We start from the raw sequence: 23645 nt of genomic DNA on the forward strand, positions 1-23645 counted from the left end.
AGCCAAAGTCACAAATATTAATGCAGAAATCTTAAATAAAGCATCAGTAACCAAAATCCAAAAAGATATTTAAAAAATAATAATGGGATGTTTAAGCGAGGTTTACTGCAGCAAAGCAAAGATTGTAGAATATTAGAAAATTGCTTAATCTCATTCATCATAAATAACAGATTTGTTGGAAAGATCCAGTGATCATGACCTTAATTCAATTCAAACATGGAACCACTAAGCTATGGCTTTCCTGATGGCCTCAGCCTCATCTATGAAGTATATTCTTATCAAAAATATTTAATCTGAATCTAATCAAGCCTTCAGACTTAACTTCAAGTTTACAGGAAACACTTGGGATAAATAGGACAATGAAACAATTCCAAGAGGAAACACTTTAAAACAAAACCAGAAATATGTTACATACAATAAGACAAGTGGTCTAGTCTCTTGAAAAAAGTCAATACAATGGGGCAAAAAGTGGAGAAACTATACTAAATTAAAAGCGAATAAAGAATATAACAACATACATAAACCCTGACAAAATTCTAATTAAAAAAACAGCTATAAAAATCATTTTCAGAAAATATCAACTGAATGGTATTAGGAAAGCACTGCTAATTTTCTTATGAATGATAATGGTGCTATCATTATGCAAGGGAATATCCTTACTTTAGGAGATACATGATGGAGTATTTAGAAGTAAATTGTCACTACATCTAAAACTTACTTCCATAGGATTCATACACATACACACATATAACCAAATACACATACACATACATACAATAATCTAAAAATGGCAAAATGTTGACCACTTTTAACTCTAGGTAATGGTTATTATAAGGTGATCATTTGAACACTTTCCGTTGAAAAGTAAGTAGATAACTTCAAAAATGTTATTATCCGAGTGCCAAAAAAAAGTTAAATAGAAGTATAAATTGACTTAGAGCATGTTTAAAACTTCATATATGAACAGCACATATTGAAAAATAAATATATTTTCAAAAACAATATCCACATTTTGAAACTGATCAGGAAAAATTACAATCACCAGAATATTTCATTACTTATGGGAAAAAACAACAAAAACACTTAACACTCACATAACATTTAATATGTACCAGGCACTCTTCTAGGCTCTTTCACATGGATCTACTCATTAAATACTTTCAACAACCCTATGTGTAAGTATTACCACATCACCATTTCTCAGAGAAGGAATACAACATAAAGGGTCACACCACAGAAACTGGCAGAGCCAGGATCTGAAGGCAAACAGTTGAGCCCCAGAATCCATACTTTTAACTATCCTATACTGTCCTCTCAGGTGGAGTAGCCTGTTTCCAGTATCACAGAATTGATAATGCAGGGGTTATGATATCCACCAGTCCTCTGAGTTTACTAATTCCAATAATCTAAAAGTATCATGATACAATCAAACAGAAAACCATACAAATTGAGCTATTACTACAGTGCATTGACTGGCTTCAGATGGTTTAAGTAAATATATGGTTACCTAGTAAGATCTACCTATACTCTTACTAGGAAATCAATGACTATAATGACACGTTCTCTCATGTAAAAACTTGAACTTCAACTGTAGACCCAACTGAACAATATACAGGACAGTTTATAGCATTTTATAGGAGATCTTATTAATTCACATGGAACATTTTCAAGTAACTAGATATCTACAATAAATATCTACATAAACTGAAAGGTTTCAATACATGACTCCATCTTGATTCTCTGGGTTAAAGAAGGAATCAAAGCAGTTCTTTCTCAGCGATAAAAGTAATTATTCATGAAATGACACATGTTCACTTATGCAAAAACTTGAAATTCAAATGTTGAGCTGACTAAGCAATTTACAATATTTTATAGGAAATTTTATTAATTCCATGGAACATTTTCGGCTATTAAAATTTTTTTTTTTTCAATGAGAAGATGCTTTAAAAAGTAATAAAAGGTTGGAGGTGCAAGGGTACTTCAGTGGTAGAATTACCGCCTGCCATGTGGGAGACCCAGGTTAAGTTACTGGTCTGTGCACTTCCCCAAAAAACAAACAAGCAAACAAATAAAATCCAACAAATGGTGCTGCAATAATGGGATACTCACATGGGAAATAATGAAATGTGATACAGAAATGTATGCCATACAGCATACAAAAAAAAAAAAGTAATAAACGGTTCAATAGAGGACATTCAGTGAGTCTGAAGCAACAGGCTTAAATGACAAGAGAATACTGCTAATGTTTCAGGTGTTGTCATGGTTACAATGTGGTTACAGAGAAGGTCCTTACTTGGAATTTGAGTATACTATGATTAGTTAGGCAAAGCAGATAATACTAATTTTTTAATAAATAGAGACTAAAGGAGATTATTGCTCTATACTGTCAGCATTTAGATACTATATAAGCTTACTAAATATTAGTATGAAATTAAATTTTTAATCAAATATTTGCAAGACAAAAAAATATATCTGCAAAAATTTCTCATCCTTGAAGTATAATAGATTATAAATAACTTTTTCTAGGTGGGGTGGGGGGCAGTAAACCAGTTCTATTAAATATAGATATGTAAACCTTTACCTGCTTTTTCTTTCAATTAGAATGGCCACATAAGATGCTGGCAATGCGGCACCAAAGCCAGGAGTCCATGAGTAGAATTTTCCAAGTATCTTCCTGAAATTCAAATTTGGAATGTTTGCATGAAAATCCTAGTTGGTCATTTTAATTATCACGAACAGAAGTTCCCCTTTTCAGTTCATCCTCTACCTAAATGTCCCACAACACCTGAAATTCAACATATCCCAAACTGAACTCATTATTCCTCTCCCCCTATCCCCTCAAAGTTGTTCTTCCTTCTCTATTTTCCCAGCTTCATGGCATCAACAACTACCAATCCACCTATGTTTGACACTTAAAGTCATCCTCAAATTCCCCTTCTCCCTTATCCCACATATATCAAATCACTCCTTTAAGTTACTTTATATACAACTGATCTCTCAAATTCCTATCCAACCTACTGCCCATCTCTCCCTTAGTTAAGTCCCTCACCATCTTTCATTCCAGGTTGCTACAAGGGCAAACTAACTGGTATCTCTCCTTGAAATAATTTAGTCAGTCAACCACTTATTTCCTGGATTTACCACTACTTGCAATGCATACCCTCTATTTCTCAGTCTCTTTATCCATTAAATGGGAACAAAAATATTACCTGTCTCATATAGCTGCTATGAGGACTATATGAGATATTTTCCAGCCCCACACATGGCATATAGTAAGCACTCAAAAATGATAGCTGTTACTACAACTGTTACTACTATTTTTATTCTTGAATACAATGAACATTCAAGAAATGTTGCTTTTTCCTTCTTTGTTTCTATAACACTTGGTAACTTTTTCTTATAGCATAACTAAAGCATTTCATATGTTTTAGTTATATATATGTCTTTTTCATTTACTGGAATGTATTCCTTGAAAGTAGGGATCTGCATAGTACCTCTCACATTATAAATGGCCATTAACTGTTTGTGTTTTTAAAGAGAAAAAAAAAAGAAATTTGGAGATGTTAGGAAGCTATTTTTCCCCTTACAAGATAACGTGAGCCTAAGAAAGGGAGAAGCAGCATGTAAAAATTATTTTTAAGTTATCTGAATAAAGTTGGTCAATTGCTAAATGATGCTTTACAGGAAAATAATAGACAAAAGGACAAGAATCATAGATGAAATGGTTTTACTAATTGAAGCTCAGTTTTAAAAGGATTAGAAAAGCCACTGAGGAAACATAACGTAGGTATTTCCAAATTGGATATCAAAAATATTCTGCATGAGAAAACTGCAAGTGGCTGCTCCTCCAATATAAAATTCACAAGGGACTTAACAACTTAGTGAATGTAAAAATTAAAATAAAAAGGAATTCAATGAATTAGTTAAAGGAGAAGCATGGATGTTATCTTAATTATAAGTATTTTATACTTCCATAACTTAACCAAATAGGTCATAAAATATGAAATATGCTGCAAAAGCAAGTTATTATTGTAATTTTAAAAAATCTAATTATCTTACTATTTTATTGTTAGAATTTTAACAGGTATTACAAACTTCCCAGCAACTATACAATGAAATTTCTTACAGATTTTTGTCTATTATAAAGACATGATTTGCTAGCTAGTTTAAAAACTTTTTACCAATTATGTTCTGCATAATAGAAAGGTTCACAAATATTAATGCTCAATGGGAAAAATCTTGAAGAGATGTGGAAATTATATTTTTAATCGCAGTTAAAACTGCAGAACTACGTTTGAGCAACAATAACTGGACAACACTAATTGGGTAACACTAATATGAGGGTAAAAGTAAGGATCACAAATTTATGAACAATTTCTGTTTCACTTTATTATGTGTATCATTTAACTTGTTTCCCCAGCTTACTATTTCAAATAATTGAACAACCACTATATAAAATTTTAATAATGTGAAGTTAATATTTTAATTTGACAGACAAATAAAAACATTAGTGTGGGTTTTCAACAATCAGTAGGAAAAAAGATAAAAAGAAGCAAATATAATAAGCATATTAGGTATGCCACAGCACTCAAAAGACTGAATTCTAACTGCATCTACATTACTAATTGCATGAAGCATGAGACACAAGTAGTATATTTGACACTGCATCAGGATCAAATTGTTTTATAAATAAACATATGCATTTTATAGTCCTTTGAAGTATGTTCACTGCACGTAGACCTAACCTATATCTTAGACAGCTGTTTCAATTTCTTGATCTGTGAAACTGAAAAGGTGAGAAATCATGATCAATAATTTCATAAATTCAGCAGGCCTCAGAAAATGAGGGATATGTTAAAGTACTTCTGCTACTTAATCACACCAATAATTTGAAGTTCATAGTGCATCTTTGGGCTAAAAGGCTCACAGGTCCTGAGTTTACAAGTTTCTTTGAGATAAATGTCATTTTACAAAGGAAAAAACAGAGGCAGTAAGCTGAAAAGAATTTATGTAAACATCACTATTTGTTTCAACAATGGAATTTGTATCACCCTCCAACGGTGATTATGAGTACCAACCTTAAAATGCAAAAGAAAGCCATATACAAGGCCCCATTAGCAGTCAGAAATGAAGCAGATTGTAGGATCTCAGGGAGCAGTTTGTGTAAATAATAGTCTAATTTTCGTTTCCGGAGAATGGCTGCAATCTGGAAAGAAAAAGGCTTTTTTGTTTAATGCAACCAACGTTTCCTTAAATGAGCTCCTAAGTGGAAGTTACTACTTAATAGCACATATTTCAAAATTAATGTAAAAACTTCACATTTTACTGGTTCCTCTATAAAAATACATTTTCCAGGACAAAAATAAAGACACTGTCATTAAGGGTATAATAGATAAAATATTCACCAAGAAATCACAACATGTATCATACAATGAGTCATCTCCAAATACTAAGGTAAAATATTTTTAAAGCCTTAAATACAGTATGAAAGTGAAAAATGAAATACATTTTAAATGGAAAAAATAAAATGCAATTAGAATAAAAACTGGGTACTATAATAAAACTACATCATAGGCTTTATCAGACCTAGATGTTATAGAACCTCACTAATAGAAAGCAGAGAAATTCCTGCCTTCATTCAAACATGCCTCGTATATGATGAAAACCATACTAGGAGTACAAAAAAGTAAAAACTAAAATTCATGATTTCTAGCTTCCTGGAACCCATGAAAAAAAGACCTGAGAAAAAAATACTGAAAATCCAGTATAATATAGATAGGTACCACATGTGACCAGAAACAGTTCTGAACTGCAGAAGTTTTATCAAGGAATATTTCATAAAGAATATCAACTTATATGTTTTCATGACATATATTTTAAGTTTAAATTGGAAATATTTGGGGTTTATATTTGTGAACTTTGAATTTAATAAAAGGTTTCTAAATTACAATTTTGAAAAGTCCTGATATAATTTGGTAAATAAATTTAAAAATCAAGACATGAGTCCAAGTAATCACTGAATACACTATTAGCATTACGGAAATAAAAAAAGAAATCATAACATGGCCAAGACATGAATTAGATATTTAAGAATAAATAACATTAGTAATATAATAATACAAAGCGCCATAGAAGTTTAGCAAATAGTGAGTTCAATTGAGGGGAAGACAGAAATTTCATGGAGAAATAGGATACAAGCTGAATTTGGAAGAATAGTAGGATTTTCACTTGTCACAAGGAAGGAATATTTCTCCTTCAAGAAAAATAGCGCAAAAAGCAAACAACCCAAATACAAAATGGGCAAAAGACATGAACAGACACTTCTCAGAAGAGGAAATACAAATGGCTAAAAGGCACATGAACAGATGCTCAACCTCCCTGGCTATTGGGGAAATACAAATCAAACCACAAGGAGATATCATCTCATACCCACCAGAATGGCTATTATCAATAAAACAGAAAATGACAAGTGCTGGAGAGGATATGGAGAAAGAGGCACACTTATCCACTGTTGATGGGAATGTAAAATGGTACGACTACTGCAGAAGGCAGTTTGGCAGTTCCTCAGGAAGCTGAGTATAAAATTGCCATGTGATCCAGCAATCCCATCGCCAGGTATCAATTCACAGGATAAGAGGGTAAGGACACAAATGGACATTTGCACACCAATGTTTACAGCAGCATTATTTACAATTGCCGAAAGATGGAAACTACCCAAATGTCCATCAATAGATAAGTAGCTAAACAAGCTGAGGCATATATATACAATGAAATATTAAGCAGCTGTAAGACAGAATAAAGTCATGAAGCATGTAACAATATCTATGGACCTTGAGGACATTATGCTGTGTAAGATTAGCCAGAAGCAAAAGGACAAATACTGCATCATCTCACTGACATGAACTAACATTAATGAATGAACTTAGAGAATTTCAGTTACGAACAGAGGTCATCAGGAGATAGAAATAGGGTAGGTATTGGGGAATTGCAGTTGAAGGGATACAGATTGTGCAACAGGATTGATTGTAAAAATACAGAAATGGATAACACAATACTACTTAATTGCAACACAATAATATTAGTACACTGAATGTGAGAACGATAGAGGGAGGAGGGCTGGGGGAACAATGAAACCGGAAGGAAAGATAGATAACAAAGACTGAGATGGTATAATTTAGGAATGCCTAGAGTATATAATGATAATAAATTAATGTACAAGTTAAAAAATATTTTTGCATGAGGAAGAATGAAGGAATGTCAATATTTCAGGGTACTGAAAATAGATGCCCATTCATATTTTAAAGCTTTAACTTATGTGTGAGACTAAGGCAAAAAATGTTCATTTGATACAAAATTTATATTTTGACTAGTGCATTTCCTAATATAACTTATATGGACAGTTTAATTGAACACCATAAGTACACAGAACCTTGAATAGGGCATGAGATTTTGTAGGTTTGTCCAGAGTGATGACCCAATAAATCCCAGAGTGATTTGCACAGTGAATAAAAAAGCATTTGCAAAGTCCCCTTGAGGGAATGGTGAGAAAGGGGGAAAACTCAACTTCCCCATTTGGAGAAGGCCTGATATTCTCGCAAGCAGTGGGGACAAATCAATAGGCCGAGCCCTCAACCTTGGAGTTTGTTCAAATGAAACTTATCCCCATAAGGATAGGCTAAGCCTACTTAAAATTAGGCATAAGAATCACACCCAGAAAACCTCTTTTGTTGATCAGATGTGGCCTATCTCTCAGCCAACACAGCAAGCAAACTCACTGCTTCCCCCTCTCTACATGGGACATGATTCCCAAGGGTGTAAACCTCCCTGGCAACATGGGACAGAAATTCTAGAATGAGCTGGGACTCAGCATAAAGGAACTGAGAAAACTTTCTAGACCAAAAGGGGGAAGAGAGAAATGAGACAAAATAAAGTGTCAGTGGCTGAGAGATTTCACAGTCGAGAGGTTATTCTGGAGGTTATTCTTACGTATTACATAGATATCCCCTTTTTAATTTAAGGTGTATTAGAGAGGCTAGAGGGAAGTGCCTGAAACTGCAGAGCTGTGTTCCAGTAGCCATGTTTCTTTAAGATGATTGTTAATGACATAGCTTTCACAACGTAACTGTGTGATTGTGAAAACCTTATTCTGATACTCCTTTTATCTACAGTATGGACAGATGAGTAAAAAATATGGATTGAAAATAAATAACTAATAGGGGGAACAAATGTTAAAATAAATTGGGTAGAGGAAAATACTAGTGGTCAATGAAAGGAAGGAGGAAGGGGTATGGTATTGTATGAATTTCTTCTTTTTTCTTTTTATCTCTTTTTCTGGAATGATGCAAATGTTCTAAGAAATGATCATGGTGATGAATATATAGCTATGTGATGATACTGTGAACCACTGATTGCACACCAAGTATGGAATGTTCGTATGTTAAGAATGTTCATGTTTTAAGTACATGGAACCTTGAGTAGGGCATGAGATTTTGCAGGTTTGTCCAAAGTGAAGCTCTGATAAATCCCAGGTAATTTGAATAGTGAATAAAAAAGTATTTGCAAAGTCCCCTTGGGGGAATGGTGAGAAAGAGGGAAAATTCAACCTCCCCATATGGAGAAGGCCTGATATTCTCGCAAGCAGTGAGAACAAAACCAACAGGCCAAAACCTCAATCTTGAGGTTTGCTTATATGAAACATATCCCCGCAAAGGATAGGCTAAGCTTACTTAAAATTAGGCCTTAGAGTCATCACCAGAGAACCTCTTTCGTTGCACAGATTTGGCCTATCTCTCAGTCAACACAGCAAGCAAACTCACTGCCCTCCCCAACTCTACGTGGGACATGACTTCCAGGGTTGTAAACCTCCCTGGTAGTGTGGGACAGAAATCCTACAATGAGCTGGGATTCAGCATCCAGAGATTGAGAAAACTTTCTCGACTGAAAGGGGGAAGAGAGAAACGAGACAAAATAAAGCGTCAGTGGCTGAGAGTTTCAAATAGTCAAGAGGTTATCCTGGAGGTTATTCTTATGCATTATATAGATAACTCCTTTTTCGTTTAAGGAGTATTAGAGAAACTAGAGGAAAGTGCCTGAAACTGTAGAGCTGTGTTTCAGTAGCCATGTTTCTTTGAGATGACTGTATAATGATATAGCTTTCGCAAGTAACTGTATGATTATGAAAACCTTGTTCTGATGCTCCTTTTATCTATGGTACGGACAGATGAACAAAAAATATGGATTAAAAATAAATAAATAATAGGAGGAACAAATATTAAAATAAATTGGGTAGAAGGAAATACTAGTGGTCAGTGAGAGGGAGGGGTAAGGGGTATGGTATATATGAGTTTTTTCTTTTTTCTTTTTATTTCTTTTTCTGGAGTGAAGTAAATATTCTGAGAAATGATCATGGTGATGAATATACAACTGTGTGATGATGTTGTGAGGCACTGATTGCACACCAAGTATGGAATGTTCATATGTTAAGAATGCTCACGTTGTATGTTGATTGATTTTATTAATAAAAATTTTTAAAAAAGAATGTTGATGTTTGTATGTTGTTTGGTTTTATCAATAAAAATTTAAAAAACAAAAAAAGAAGAAGAAATAGAACACCAAAGGAACAAAGGTTAGAATAACGTTATTAGGAAAATGGGGAGACTGACTTGAACTTGACTCAAAACAGACTTGAGAGAAGAAAGACTATAGAACTCATCATTCCCTCCTCCATCATTCTTGAGAAACACCTGCCCTAAGGTCATTGATCAACAAATCTAAAGGCCTCTTCCGAGTTTTCATCTTCCTCCACCCTTAACATCTCTGAAAGTGACAATCTCCTACTATAATTCAATCAAACAAATTGCTGTTAAGTATTATGTCAGATGCAGAAAAGACAATTTAGGCCTGGTCCTTGCTTCAAGGAACATAAAATCTTGATAAAGGTAAATAAACACATACACAACAAACTATAATATGGCATGTGGTAAATGTTAGAATAGAGAGAGAAAAAAAAAACGGCTATAGAAACACATTCAAGGGAATGACTAAACGGAGTTGGTAGTGGGTAGATGATGATGCCCAGAATCTTCTAAAATTGAATTTTGACCAGATGAGTTTTCATGGTTTCTGTGACAGTGCATTATTTTCATTCTCCCAATACATACCTAAATGCTACTCCTTTGTTATCATTTCTTCTACTCATTCTACATGCACTCTCTACTACAGCATCATCTATATCTCAACGTAGGAACTCCTATTACAACCCTAACCTCTCCCCCAAATTCTAGGTCCACACTTCAAAAATTCATGGGACATGTCCACATATATTTTCCATAAGTACCAAAAAAAAACAACATATCCGAAGTAGAACTCATTACATTTCCCCAACATGCCTTTACTTCCGAGTTCCCAAACTCAAATAATAAAGCATCACATCCACCCAATTATTTAGGAACAAAACATTGTTGTCATCTTTAATTCCTCCTTGACCCTCAGCCACCTTATCAGTTCTTATGGTCTCCTAGTACCTTCAGGTTTAGGAATGTAATGTCTCACTTTAGACAGCACTGCAATATCTGGTATTATATATTCAAATACTTTCAGAATAAACCTTTCTCTCCATTCCTTATATTTGGAGGGTGAGGGAAGGGAGTGTGGGGAAACTCATTTAAAAAAACAGCAAGATTAGCCCATACGTTAAATAACAAAATCAGTTTTTTAGGGTCCAGATGCACTTTTCTAAAAGTGAACAGAGAAAGGCTTTTCTCTTTCCATTTGCAATCAAGCACCTTGAATGCACGGTCTGTATTATTTCCTCCATTTTCCTAATACCATTTCTGTGATGGTTAAGTTCATGTGTCAAGTTAACTAGGTTATGGGGTTCAGTTGTATGGTCAAGAGAACACTGACCATTACTACTGTGAGGATATTTTGTGGATTTATTTTTATTTTTCTTCTTTTTTTTTTTTACATGGGCAGACACCAGGAATCGAACCCGGGTCTTCTGGCGTGGCAGGCAAGCATTCTTGCCTGCTGATCCACTGTGGCCCGCCCCCTATTTTGTGGATTTAAATCATCAGTCGGTTGATCACATCTACGACTGATTACATCTACAATCAACAAAGAAGACTGTCTTCAGCAATGAGAGAAATCTCATCCAATCATTTGAAGGCCATAAAGGAGAAAGAATTATATCAGCAGTCAGAAAGAAGAATTTCTATCTCTATTTCAGCCAGCCAGTTTCTCCTGGGGAATTCATCAAAACTTCATTGGAGTTACCAGCTTGTGGCCTGCCCTACAGAACTCAGGCTTGCCAATCCCCATAGTTGCATGAGCCAAATCCTATAACTCTCATATTTACATACATATACATACACATATACATCTCATGCTGATTGTTTCCTGGAGAACCCCGACTAATACAGTTTTCCTTACAAGTTGCCTTTGACGAATATCTTTCTACCAGAAGGGTTCTCCCTAGAATGATATGACCCCTCACATCTTCTCTCCTTTTCCACCTCAGAGTGAAGGATCTACACACATCCTGTTCTTCTGATCAAAGGAAAAAAAATCCCCTCATTTATAAGGTCAGCAGCTCAGCTTGGGCTCTCAAATTCTATGTACTCTCTGGGACTAGACATCCTCAGACATTCACTATTTTAGCAGGCTTTCCTCTTTGCTTACTATGCAAATCCTCTCCATTCTGACCAACCACATTTCACTTAAATGACCTACTTTAGTCACATTTACAAATAGGTGACAGTAATCATCTCCTTAACTTCCTATTATGTATCAATACTCTGAGTTATTTTTCTGGTAAAGACAGATTTGCACTAAACTATCCACTGTTTCATCTAAAACACTCAGACATATAATCCCACCACTATCGTAGGCATTAAGAAACACAAGAGAGGATGACGCTCGGAAAATTGAAGATATGGCCCAGTCAAAGGAACAAACCAATAGTTCAAATGAGATACAGGAGCTGAGACAACTAATGCTGAATATACGAACAGAAATGGAAAAACTCTTCAAAAACCAAATCAATAAATTGGGGGAGGACATGAAGAAGACATGGGCTGAACAAAAAGAAGAAATAGAAAATCTGAAAAAACAAATCACAGAACTTATGGGAGTGAAGGACAAAGAAGAAAAAATGGAAAAAACAATGGATACCTACAATGGTAGATCTAAAGAGACAGAAGCTACAATTAGTGAACTGGAGGATGGAACATCTGAATTCCAAAAAGAAACAGAAACTATAGGGAAAAGAATGGAAAAACTTGAGCAGGGGATCAGGGAACTCAAGGACAATATGAAGCGCACAAATATACGTGTTGTGGGTGTCCCAGAAGGAGAAGAGAAGGGAAAAGGAGGAGAAAAACAATGGAAGAAATTATCACTGAAAATTTCCCAACTCTTATGAAAGACCTAAATTTACAGATCCAAGAAGTGCAGCGCACCCCAAAGAGAATAGACCCAAATAGGCGTTCTCCAAGACACTTACTAGTTAGAATGTCAGAGGTCAAAGAGAAAGAGAGGATCTTGAAAGCAGCAAGAGAAAAACAATCTGTCACATACAAGGGAAACCCAATAAGACTATGTGTAGATTTCTCAGCAGAAACCATGGAAGCTAGAAGACAATGGGATGATATATTTAAATTACTAAAAGAGAAAAACTGCCAACCAAGACTTCTATATCCAGCAAAATTGTCCTTCAAAAATGAAGAAGAAATTAAAACGTTTATAGACAAAAAGTCACTGAGAGAATTTGTGACCAAGAGACCAGCTCTGCAAGAAATACTAAAGGGAGCACTAGAGTCAGATACGAAAAGACAGAAGAGAGAGGTATGGAGTAAAGTGTAGAAAGAAGGAAAATCAGATATGATATATATAATACAAAAGCCAAAATGGTAGAGGAAAATATTATCCAAACAGTAATAACACTAAAAGTTAATGGACTGAATTTCCCAATCAAAAGACATAGACTGTCAGAATGAATTACAACCCAGCAATACCACTGCTAGGTATCTACTCAAAGGACTTAAGGGCAAAGACACAGACGGACATTTGCACACCAGTGTTTATAGCAGCATTATCTACAATTGCAAAGAGATGGAAACAGCCAAAATATCCATCAACAGACGAGTGGCTAAACAAACTGTGGCGTATACCTACGATGGAATATTATGCAGCTTTAAGACAGACTAAACTTATGAAGCATGTAATAACATGGATGAACCTAGAGAACATTATGCTGAGTGAGTCTAGCCAAAAACTAAAGGACAAATACTGTATGGTCCCACTGATGTGAACCGACATTCGAGAATCAGCTTGGAATATATCATTGGTAACAGAAACCAGCAGGAGTTAGAAACAGGGTAAGATAATGGGTAATTGGAGCTAAAGGGATACAGACTGTGCAACAGGACTAGATACAAAAACTCAAAAATGGACAGCACAATAATACCTAAGTGTAATGTAACTATGTTGGAACACTGAATGAAGCTGCACCTGAAATACACAAAAAAAAAAAAAAAAAGAAACACAAGAGAAAAATCCTTGCCCTGCTCTCAAGATGCTTCTACCACAATCAAGTTAAAACAAAAATATTTACGTTAAATTCATAATTTTGAAAACTCATCCAAAAAAAGAAAAACTTCCAGGCCAAGACAGTTTCACTGGAGACTTCTAATAAACATTTAAATGATATTTAACACAAATTCTACAAAATCTCATACAGAAAACAGAAGTGCTAGGAACAATATCCAATAAATTTTATGAAGCTAATATTACTCTGACACCAAAGCCAGACAAGGACAGTACAAAAAGCTACAGACCAATACCCCTCATGAATACTGATTAAAAAAAAAATCTAACAAAATATTAGTAAGTCAAATTCAGCAATATATAAAAAGGATTGTACACCATGACCAAGAAGGTTTTATTCCAGGGATGAAAGATTGGTTCAACATTAGAAAATCGAATAATGTGATCTATCATATTATCAGGCTAAAGAAACGTCATCAAAATAAAAAATTTTGCTCTGTGAAAGATCCACTAAGAAGATAAAAAGATATGCTACAGAAAAGGATAAAGTATTTGCAAATTACCTAACAGAGGACTAGTATCTAGACTATATAAAGAAATTCAAAATACCACAGTAAAAAAAAACAAGCAATCCAATTAGAAAATGGGCAAAATATCTGAACAGGCATTTCATCAAAGAGGAAATAGAGATGGCAAATAAGCCATTAGGGAAATGTAAATTATAACGACCATGCACTGTCACTATATACCTAACAGAATGACTAAAATTTCAAAATGTGACAACACCAAATACTAGTGAGGAAGTAGAAAAACTGGATCACTCACTCATTATTGGTACTCATTGCTGGAATATGGAATGGTATAGCCACTCTAAAAAACAGTTTTGCAAAAACTAAACATATATCACTCATCAATTTCATCTGGGATATTTATTCCAAAGAAATGAAAACCTATGTTCACACAAAAACCTGTGCACAAATCATTATGGCAGTTTAAACTATTATATACGTAATGCTAAAACACGATAACAGTTGAAACGACCCAGATATTCTTTAAAAAGTGAACAGTTCATCAAACTATGGTAAATTACTAAGCAATAAAAAAGAAAAAACTAGTGATACACAAAACAACCTGGATGAAGCTCCAGAGAATTACAGCACAATTATCAAGAACAGAAAATTAATATTGATTCAATACAATCCATTCACAATAGAGTAGATAAATAAATTGTGGCATTAAAAACATATACATATTTGCAATATCGGTAGACCAAAAGGTACAATCTACCGTGAGAAAAAAATTAAAAAAAAAAAAAAACAGGAAAAATCTGACATGAAATTCAGGAAATAATCTAGGACCCTATCATCACTGCACTTAACCTAGAACTTGATTCAGGGTTAAGAAGTAATCAAAATACCGATCCTCTCAGTAGTCTTGGATACAAGGCCATGCCATGCCTGGGGCACCAAAGCAAATTGATCACCACCTTAGTTTTCCATAGCGTATCACACAATTATCATTTTCTATGTATACCATAACATGTTGTGGCATAACAAAGGTTAAGGACCATGGAGCTAACCAAATAATGCACGCAATAATTTTAAAAGCAATTACACTCATGTATAAAATAATTATCAGACATCATGAGACACCTTCAGAAACATCTCACTTTATATTAAATGCTACGTAAGGTTTATATGCTTTGACTCAGTAATTCTATATTGATTAATTCTTTAGGATGAATTTTCAAAACATACATTCAAAAACTTTGTTAACAACACAAAGGTACCTTGTAGCACTATAGTTAAAATGTATACTGTATTTATATATTTATATTTATAAAGCCTGATCTTAGAAGACAATTTATTGACTGGAGAAAATAAATCAAGATACATAAATGAAAACAGACCACAAAACAATATTTTGTAATAAACAAATGGAAAAAATACTGGAATGTTATACGTTGGCCATTGCTGAATGGTGGAAATTTCTTTCTTTTTTGCTCTTGGACAGTAAATATTTTATAATTTATAATATTGAAAAGGGAAAATTATGAGATGGTAGAAATTAATTATCATAAAAAATATGAATAGGGAATAGAAATAATCAGCATAAAGGTGACCAAAATTATCAGGAGTCTTGTTTTTTAAATTTCTTTAACTTCATTTTCAAAACAATTCAGATTTACAAAAAAGTTACAAAAATATTACAAAAAATCCCAAATATTCTTCCTTCTGATTCCCCTAATGTTAGCATCTTATACAATGACAGCACAATTATCAAGAATAGGAAATTAATATTGATTCAGTACAAGTATCTAATCTACAGACCTTCAAACTTTCCCAACTATCCCATTAATGTCCTTTTCCAAGAGATATCTAAAAAATCAGATGTTCCATTTAGTAATCATGAGGAGACTGCTTTTTAGTTCTGCAAGTATCAATTTCTATGAAGAATACAGGTTAGCAGGGGTCAGGGTGGAACAGGGAACTGGAAGTTAAAGGCTTAAATTGCACAGAGTTTCTGTTAGAGATAATGGAAAAGTTTTGGAAATAGTTAATGGTGATAGCAACAGAAGACTGTGACTGCATTTAATAGTATCTTAAATTTCATATATATATAACATTTGATTATGGTTAAAAAAGGAAATTTTAAGTTGTATGCATGTTACTACAAAACCCATAGGATTATGTAAAACAAACAGAAAACCCTAATGTGAACCATGGACTATAGCTAATAGTACAATTATAATAATATTCTTTCATCAATTATAACATTACCACAGTAATGGAAGGTGTTAATGATGCGGGGTGTGGAGGCATTTGGAAACACTGTAAACACTGCATGATTTTTTTCTAAATTATCAATGTCTATAAAATGGTTTAAAATTTAAAAATAAAAAAGAAACCTTGTTTCGATGTACTTTAGATTTCATTTCCCTCATTTATTAAATAAAGTGGCTAAATTAAATTATCCTAAGCATTCATTTTTTTCTACTTTTAAAATTCTATAATTTTTTAATAGCTGGAAATGGATATTTGGGTGGAGAAAAAAATGAACCTTGACCCCTTGTTCTAGTTTGCTAGTTGCCAGAATGCAATATACCAGAAACAGAATGGCTTTTAAAAAGGGGAATTTAATAAGTTTCTAATTTACAGTTCCAAGGCTGAGAAATTGTCCCAATTAAAACAAGTCTACAGAAATGTCCAATCAAAGGCATCCATCCAGGGAAAGAGACCTTGGTTCAGGAAGGCCGATGAAGTTCAGGGTTTTTCTCTCGAGTGAGAAGGCACACGGTGAACACAGTGAGGGCTTCTCTCTTAGCTGGAAGGGCACATGGCAAACACAGCATCATCTGCTAGCTTTCTCTCCTGGTTTCTGGTTTCATGAAGCTCCCAGGGATGTGTTTTCCTTCTTCATCTCCAAAGATCGCTGGCTGGTGAACTCTCTGCTTTGTGGTGCTGCAGCATTCTCTGCTCTCTCTGAATCTCATCTCCAAATGTTTCCTCTTTTCTAGGACTCCAGTAAATCAATCAAGACCTACCCAAATGGGTGAAGACATATCATCACCTAATCCAGTTTAACAACCACTCTTGACTAAATCACATCATCCAGGGAGATAATCTGATTCCAGTTTTAAGCATACAGTATTGAATAGGGATTATCCCACTTTTATGAAATGGGATTTTGATTAAAATATGGCTTTTCCAGGGGGCATACTTCCTTTCAAACCAGCACACCCCTACCTTGTACTATACAGGAAATTAATTTGTGATGGATCACAAAAGTAACTTTGTAAAGTATAAAATAATAAAACATTAAGAAGAAAATGCAGGCAGAATTTACTCATGACCACTGAGTAAGCAAGGAATGTTTAAACAGTACACAAAAGCAACACCACAGAAGATTAATATGTTGGATTTCATTAAAATTAAGAACTTAATTATCAAAAGACATTCTTAGACACTGTTAAGAGTGACATCATCAACATGGTGACATAAGACATTTCCTGAAAAAACCTCGACAGAGAGTCAGGGAATAAACTGAATAAACCTCACCAGAGATTCAGCAAATAAACTGCTCAGAACTCTGGAGGATGGTAGAGACTAGAGGACTCCACAAATGCTGACTCAAAGAAAAAGGAAAATATCAGGTAGGGTATTTTCTACTTTTTCTCCCTCACTCAGTCCCATGCAGCATGGGAAGTTGCTCAGAAGCAGAAACCCAGACCCCTCCCACCTCCCACTTGGGAAAGTAGCTATAGAACCCCATGCATATCCAGACACAGTGACTTAAAACCACAGAGACCAAAGGCAGAACACAAGTCACAGAGGTTTGCTCTATACCAAAGGGTCCCGGGGAATGGAGGGGAGTGGGAAGGTTAGGTAATACCACAGTAAAACTGTGGCTGGAAAGTGCTGCACTCACTCAATCCAGTTTCTGTTCACTGGAGCACCTAAAAACAAAACACCATTCTGAATTGACCCCATATTGCTGCCTGGGGAGCAGGGGGTATACTCTATCAGGTAAGAAACCAGAGGCAGAAAAGCAATACTGAGAAAGAAAAAGGGTGAGGAGGGGAACTAAACTGAAGTGCTCTAAGACAGGAGAGTCACAGAAATGAAGAGAGTAAGGAAAACAGGGCACTATGTAAGGGAGAGAATATAAACAAATGATAGGCACTCGTGAGAAAATTCTGCACAAAAACAAACAATACAGATCAAGAATCCAGAGAAGGAACAGAGGAAAGGCAATCTCTTGTAGAAGAAAAATTACTCAAAATGTGCTATCGTAAAAATTGTACAATATACACAAGACAAGTATCAGATGAAGAGCTAAGAAAATCTGATCAGATAAACATGGGTTATTCTAAAGGTCTAGAATAAGTTAGAACGAGTATCAAAGAACAGCCTTAACAGAAAATCAATCAACAAAAAACCCTAGACAAGGGAGAAACAAACTTTCAGTATTGCCTTATCAAGAAAATCAGATGCCTAGACATCAGCAAAAAATTACAAGCCATACTAAGAAACAGGAAGATATGGCTTAGTCAAGGAAACAAAATTTCAGTGACGACTCAGAAGTTGGAACTAATTAAAGATATTAAAACAAATCTCCTAGATCAATTCAAGGAGATGAAGAAAAATATGACTACAGAGGTAAAGGATATTAAGAAGACAATGTATGAGCATAAAGAATTTCAAAATATAAAAAGAAACAGAAATTATTGGGATGAAAGGCACAGTAATAGAGACTGAAAATACATTAAAGGCATACAATAGCAAATTTGAACAGGCAGAGGAGAGTCGGTGAACTAAAAGATAAGACGATCGAAATCATACAGTCAGAAGAACAGACAAAGAAAACAAGAAGAAAAAACTGAGCAGTGTCTCAGGAATTTGTGTGACAGCATGAAGTGTAAAAACATATGTGCCACGTGTGTCCCAGAAGGAAAAGAAAAGGGAAGAGGACAGAAAGAATATTTGAGGAAATAAATGCCAAAAACTCCTGAACTTGTATGAAAAACATAAATATGAATGTCCAAGAAGCACAACATATTCCAAACAGAATAAATCCTCATAGACCTACTCCAAGACACATACTAAATGGAATGTCAAATGCAAAAGATAGAGAATTCTGAAGCAGCAAGAGAAAGGCAATTCACCACATACAAGGGGTCCCCAATAAGACAAAATGCCAGTCAACTATTCAATGTGGAGGCTGAGGTCTATAAACTGGAACTAATGTTCCAGAAAGCTGACTGTGATCTGGATTAGAATCAGTACAGGCTGGAATATGAAATCGAGACCAATCATCCTGATTCAGTAGACAAGAAAAACTCAATTACTATCTTAAAGCAATTGCCAGTGAGAAAGTTTTGATATCAGACTTTATATGCATGTTTTAAACCAGTTGTTGTTGAGTAAAAAGAGTCTAGGAGCCACATTTGTGCCACTTTAAATAAGATTATGGCCATGATACAAGAACTACAAAAGCAAACAGAGCTGGAGCTGTCATCACTGACTGAAGAAGAGAAAAATGCTGCAGGACAATTAAAATCTCATATACCAGACTTGTGAAGAAACAGACTTGCAAAAGGGAACTCTAATGGAGAAGAGATTAGTTCCAGAGAGATTTAAGAAGCTGTCTTGTTACCACCTTCTGACTAAAGGTCAAGGAGTGCTGGTGAGGGAGAAGAAAGTTTGTCTTGGGTGATTGGATAATGAAACGTTTCACAAAAGAGGGCAGACATGATATGAATAAAGCTCAGACAAAATGATGAAACAGGAATAAAGGGATTTATAAAAAAGAGATTTCCAATTAACAGCTTCCTGGTAAACCACTGTATAGATGTGTCATAATTTCTTGCCAGTTCTTTACTGATAGCCATTGAAGCTGTATAATAGACAAATTAGGACTGTTTTGGGGGGTGGGGTATGACATCTGTCCAGCCTTACTTCATTAAGGGATTCCAGTGGACTAATAGACCACATACTCTCCAATACCAGTTCTTGGCACATAACCTCAGCTTGGCATCTTGCCAACTAAATTCTTTTTTTGCTTAAATTAGTCACAATCTGACTTTGTGTTTACAACACCAACAGCACCTGATTAATGATACAGGTTTTCTAATTTTATGAACTGTTGCAATAAATCATTAAATATTTTTTTAAAAGACTAAATGCCAGTGTCTCATCAGAAACCATGGAGGCAAGAAGGCAGTGGTATGATATATTTAAGAGACTGAAAGAAAGAAAAATACACCAGACAAAAGTTCACCAGGCAAAACTGTTCCTAAAAATGAGGAAGAGTTTAAAATATTCACAGATAAATAGAATCTGAGAGAGTTCATCAACAAGCAAACTGCGCAATAATAATTATTAAAGGAAGTTCTGCAGGTTGAAAGGAGAAGACAGGAGAAAGTGATTTGGAGTAGTGTAAAGAAATGAAGATTATCAGCAAGGGAAACTAAAAGGGAAAATGCAAAACCCAATATACATTTCTACTGTTTATTGCCTTAAGAGTCAGGATACAACTGAATAACAAAAAGGCACTGTCATAGTTTGCTAGCTGCTGGAATGCAACACACCAGAGACAGACTGGCTTTTAATAAAAGGTGATTTATTTCGTTAGTTCTTCAGAGGAAAGGCAGCTAACCTTCAACTGAGGCTCTTTCTTATGTGGGAAGGCACAGGATGATCTCTGCTGGCCTTCTCTCCAGGCCTCTGGGATCCAACAGCCTTCCCTGAGGTGATTTCTTTCTGCATCTCCAAAGGCCTGGGCTGAGCTGGGAGTGCTGAGATGAGGTATGCTGAGCTGCTTTGGCTGTGCTACGTTGAGCTCTTTCATTTAAGCACCAGCCAATTAAATCAAACATCATTTGTTGCAGTAGGCATGCCTCCTAGCCAACTGCAGATGAAATCAGCAACAGATGAGGTTCACATGCCATTGTCTCACGTCCACAGCAACAGAACTAGGTATCTTCACCTGGCCAAGTTGACACCTGAACCTAACTACTACAATTACTATTTGCATGGATTATCTTTTTCTGTCCTTTTATTTTCAATATATTTGTGTCTTTTGGTCTAGGGTGAGTCTCTTGTAAACAACATACAGTGGAGAAATAGACACTTCCACAATAATAGTTGGAAATTTTACTACACCACTCTCATCAACAGAATATCTAGACAGAAGACCAATAAGGAAACAGATAACTTGAATAATACGAAATGATCTAGACCTAACAGACATATACAGAAGACAGCAACCCAAAACAGCAGGATATACATTCTTCTCAAGTGCACATGGCATGGATCATTCTCCAGGATAGACTACATGTTGGGTCACAAACAACTGACAATAAATTTAGAAAAATTGAAATCATAAAAAGCATCTTCTCAACATAATGGAATGGTGAAAATCAATAACAGGTGGAGAAGTGGGAAATGCACAAATATATGAAAGTTAAAAAACCATTCCTTTTGGGTGATTCATGGAATGTGAATATATAATATATACCAATAAAAAATAATTTTTAAAAATACACTATTAAAAAATGAGTGGGTGGGTCAAAGAAAAAATTGAAAGGGAAATCAGGAAATATCCTGAGAGGAATAAAAATGAAAGCACAGCATATCAAAACTTATGGAAGACATACTAGGAAAATTGAAGATATGGCCCAGTGAAAAGAACAAACCAACAATTCAAATAAGATACAGGAGTTGAAACAACTAATTCAGGATGTTCAAACAGATGTGGAAAATTCCTCATCAAAAACTAAATCAATGGGTTGAGGGAGGATATAAAGAAGACAATGGGGGAACAAAAAGAAGAAATCAAAAGTTTGAAAAAACAAGTCACAGAATTTATGGGAATGAAAGTCACAGTAGAAGAGATGATAAAACAATGGAAACCTACAATGACAGATTTGAAGAGCCAGAAGAAAGGATTAGTCAACTGGAGGAACGGACATCTGAAATCCAACACACAAAAGAAAATGTAAGGAAAAGAATGGACAAATATGAGCAGGTTCTCAGGGAATTAAATGTCAACATGAAGCACATGTTGTGGGTGTCCCAGAAAGAGAAGAGAAGGGAAAAGGAGAAGAAAGACTAGCAGAGGCAATTATCACTGAAAATTTCCCATCTCTTATGAAAGACATAAAATTACAGATCCAAGATGGGCAATGTACCCCAAACAGAATAGATCCAAATAGATATATCCCAAGACACTTACTAATCAGACTCTCAGATGTCAAAGAGAGAGAATTTTGAAAGCAGCAAGAAAAAAAAGCAATCCATCACATGGAAGGGAAGCCTAATAAGACTATGTGTAGATTACTCAGCAGAAACCACGGGCGTGAGAAAGCAGTGTTACAATATATTTAAGACTCTCAAAGAGAAAAAACTGTCAACCAAGAATTCTACATCCAGCAAAATTGTCCTTCAAAAATGAGGGGGAAATTAAAACATTTTCAGACAAAAAAATCACTGAGAGAATTTTTGACCAACAGACTGGCTCTGCAAAGAGAGCACTAGAAGCAGATAGGAAAAGGGAGGAGAGGGAGGTATGGAGAAGAGTGTAGAAGTGAAGACTATCAGTAAAGGTAAAAAGAGAAGAAAAACTTAGATATGACACATAAAATCCAAAAGGCCAAATGACAGAAGAAACTACTGCCTTAACAGTAATAACACTAAATGTTAATGGATTAAACTTCCCAAGCAAAAGACACAGCCTGGCAGAATGGATTAAAATAAGACCCATATATATGTTGTCTACAGGACACTCATTTTAGACCCAAGGACAAACATACATTGAAAGTAAAGGCTGGGAAAAGATATTTCATGCAAACAACAATCAGAAAAGAGCAGGAGTAGCTGTACTAATATCCAACAAATTTGACTTCAAACATAAAACATTTAAAAGAGACAAAGAAGGACACTATGTATTAATAAAAGGAACAATTCAAAAAGAAGATGTAACAATCATATTTATGCACCGAGCCAGAGTGGCTACAAAATACATGAGGCAAACATTGAAAGGAGAAATAGACACCTCTACCATAATAGTGGTGACTTCAATTTCCCACTCTCATCAATGGAAAGAACATCTACACAGAGGATCAATAAAGAAACAGAGAATTTGAATAATACAATACACAAACTAGACTTAACAGACATTTATAGAACATTACACCCTACAACAGCAGGATATACCTTTCCTCAAGGGCTCACGGATCATTCTCAAGGATAGATAATACCCTGGATCACAAAGCAAATCTCAATAAACTTAAAAAGACTGAAATCATACAAAACACTTTCTCATCACAAAGGAATGAAGTTGGAAATCAATAACAGGCAGTGGGCCAGAAAATTCTGTGAGTGTCTTGAGAGAAAATCTTATTTCTTGTAGCTGTAGACTTGAGATCTCTGAAAATCAGACTCAGAATCTTATTGTTAGAGTAGCAACTTTACAACATAAACTGAAATCTCAATCTTGCATGATGTCTGCTGTTAAAGTGAGGGTATTGATTGGAAAGGAGTGGGATCCTGAAAAATGGGATGGCGACATATGGATTGATCATGATGTCAGTGGCGAGT

At 35.0% G+C, this 23645-nt stretch overlaps 1 protein-coding gene and 1 pseudogene across 1 annotated transcript in view; one reads left to right on the plus strand and one right to left on the minus strand.

Annotated features, from left to right (window-relative positions):
• TMEM135 (transmembrane protein 135) overlaps positions 1 to 23645 on the minus strand; it is a 360541-nt gene that overhangs the window by 319598 nt on the left and 17298 nt on the right. Inside the window, exons 2-3 of the mRNA XM_077113327.1 lie at positions 5079 to 5206; positions 2582 to 2674 (exon numbers count right to left, since the gene is read on the minus strand). Coding sequence (XP_076969442.1) covers positions 2582 to 2674; positions 5079 to 5206 — 221 coding nt within the window. The remainder of the gene's footprint in view (positions 1 to 2581; positions 2675 to 5078; positions 5207 to 23645) is intronic.
• Positions 15954 to 19625, plus strand: LOC143643887 (SKA complex subunit 2 pseudogene; annotated as a pseudogene).

Source organism: Tamandua tetradactyla, chromosome 8 (assembly GCF_023851605.1).
Source record: "Tamandua tetradactyla isolate mTamTet1 chromosome 8, mTamTet1.pri, whole genome shotgun sequence".
Taxonomy (NCBI): Eukaryota; Metazoa; Chordata; class Mammalia; order Pilosa; family Myrmecophagidae; genus Tamandua; species Tamandua tetradactyla.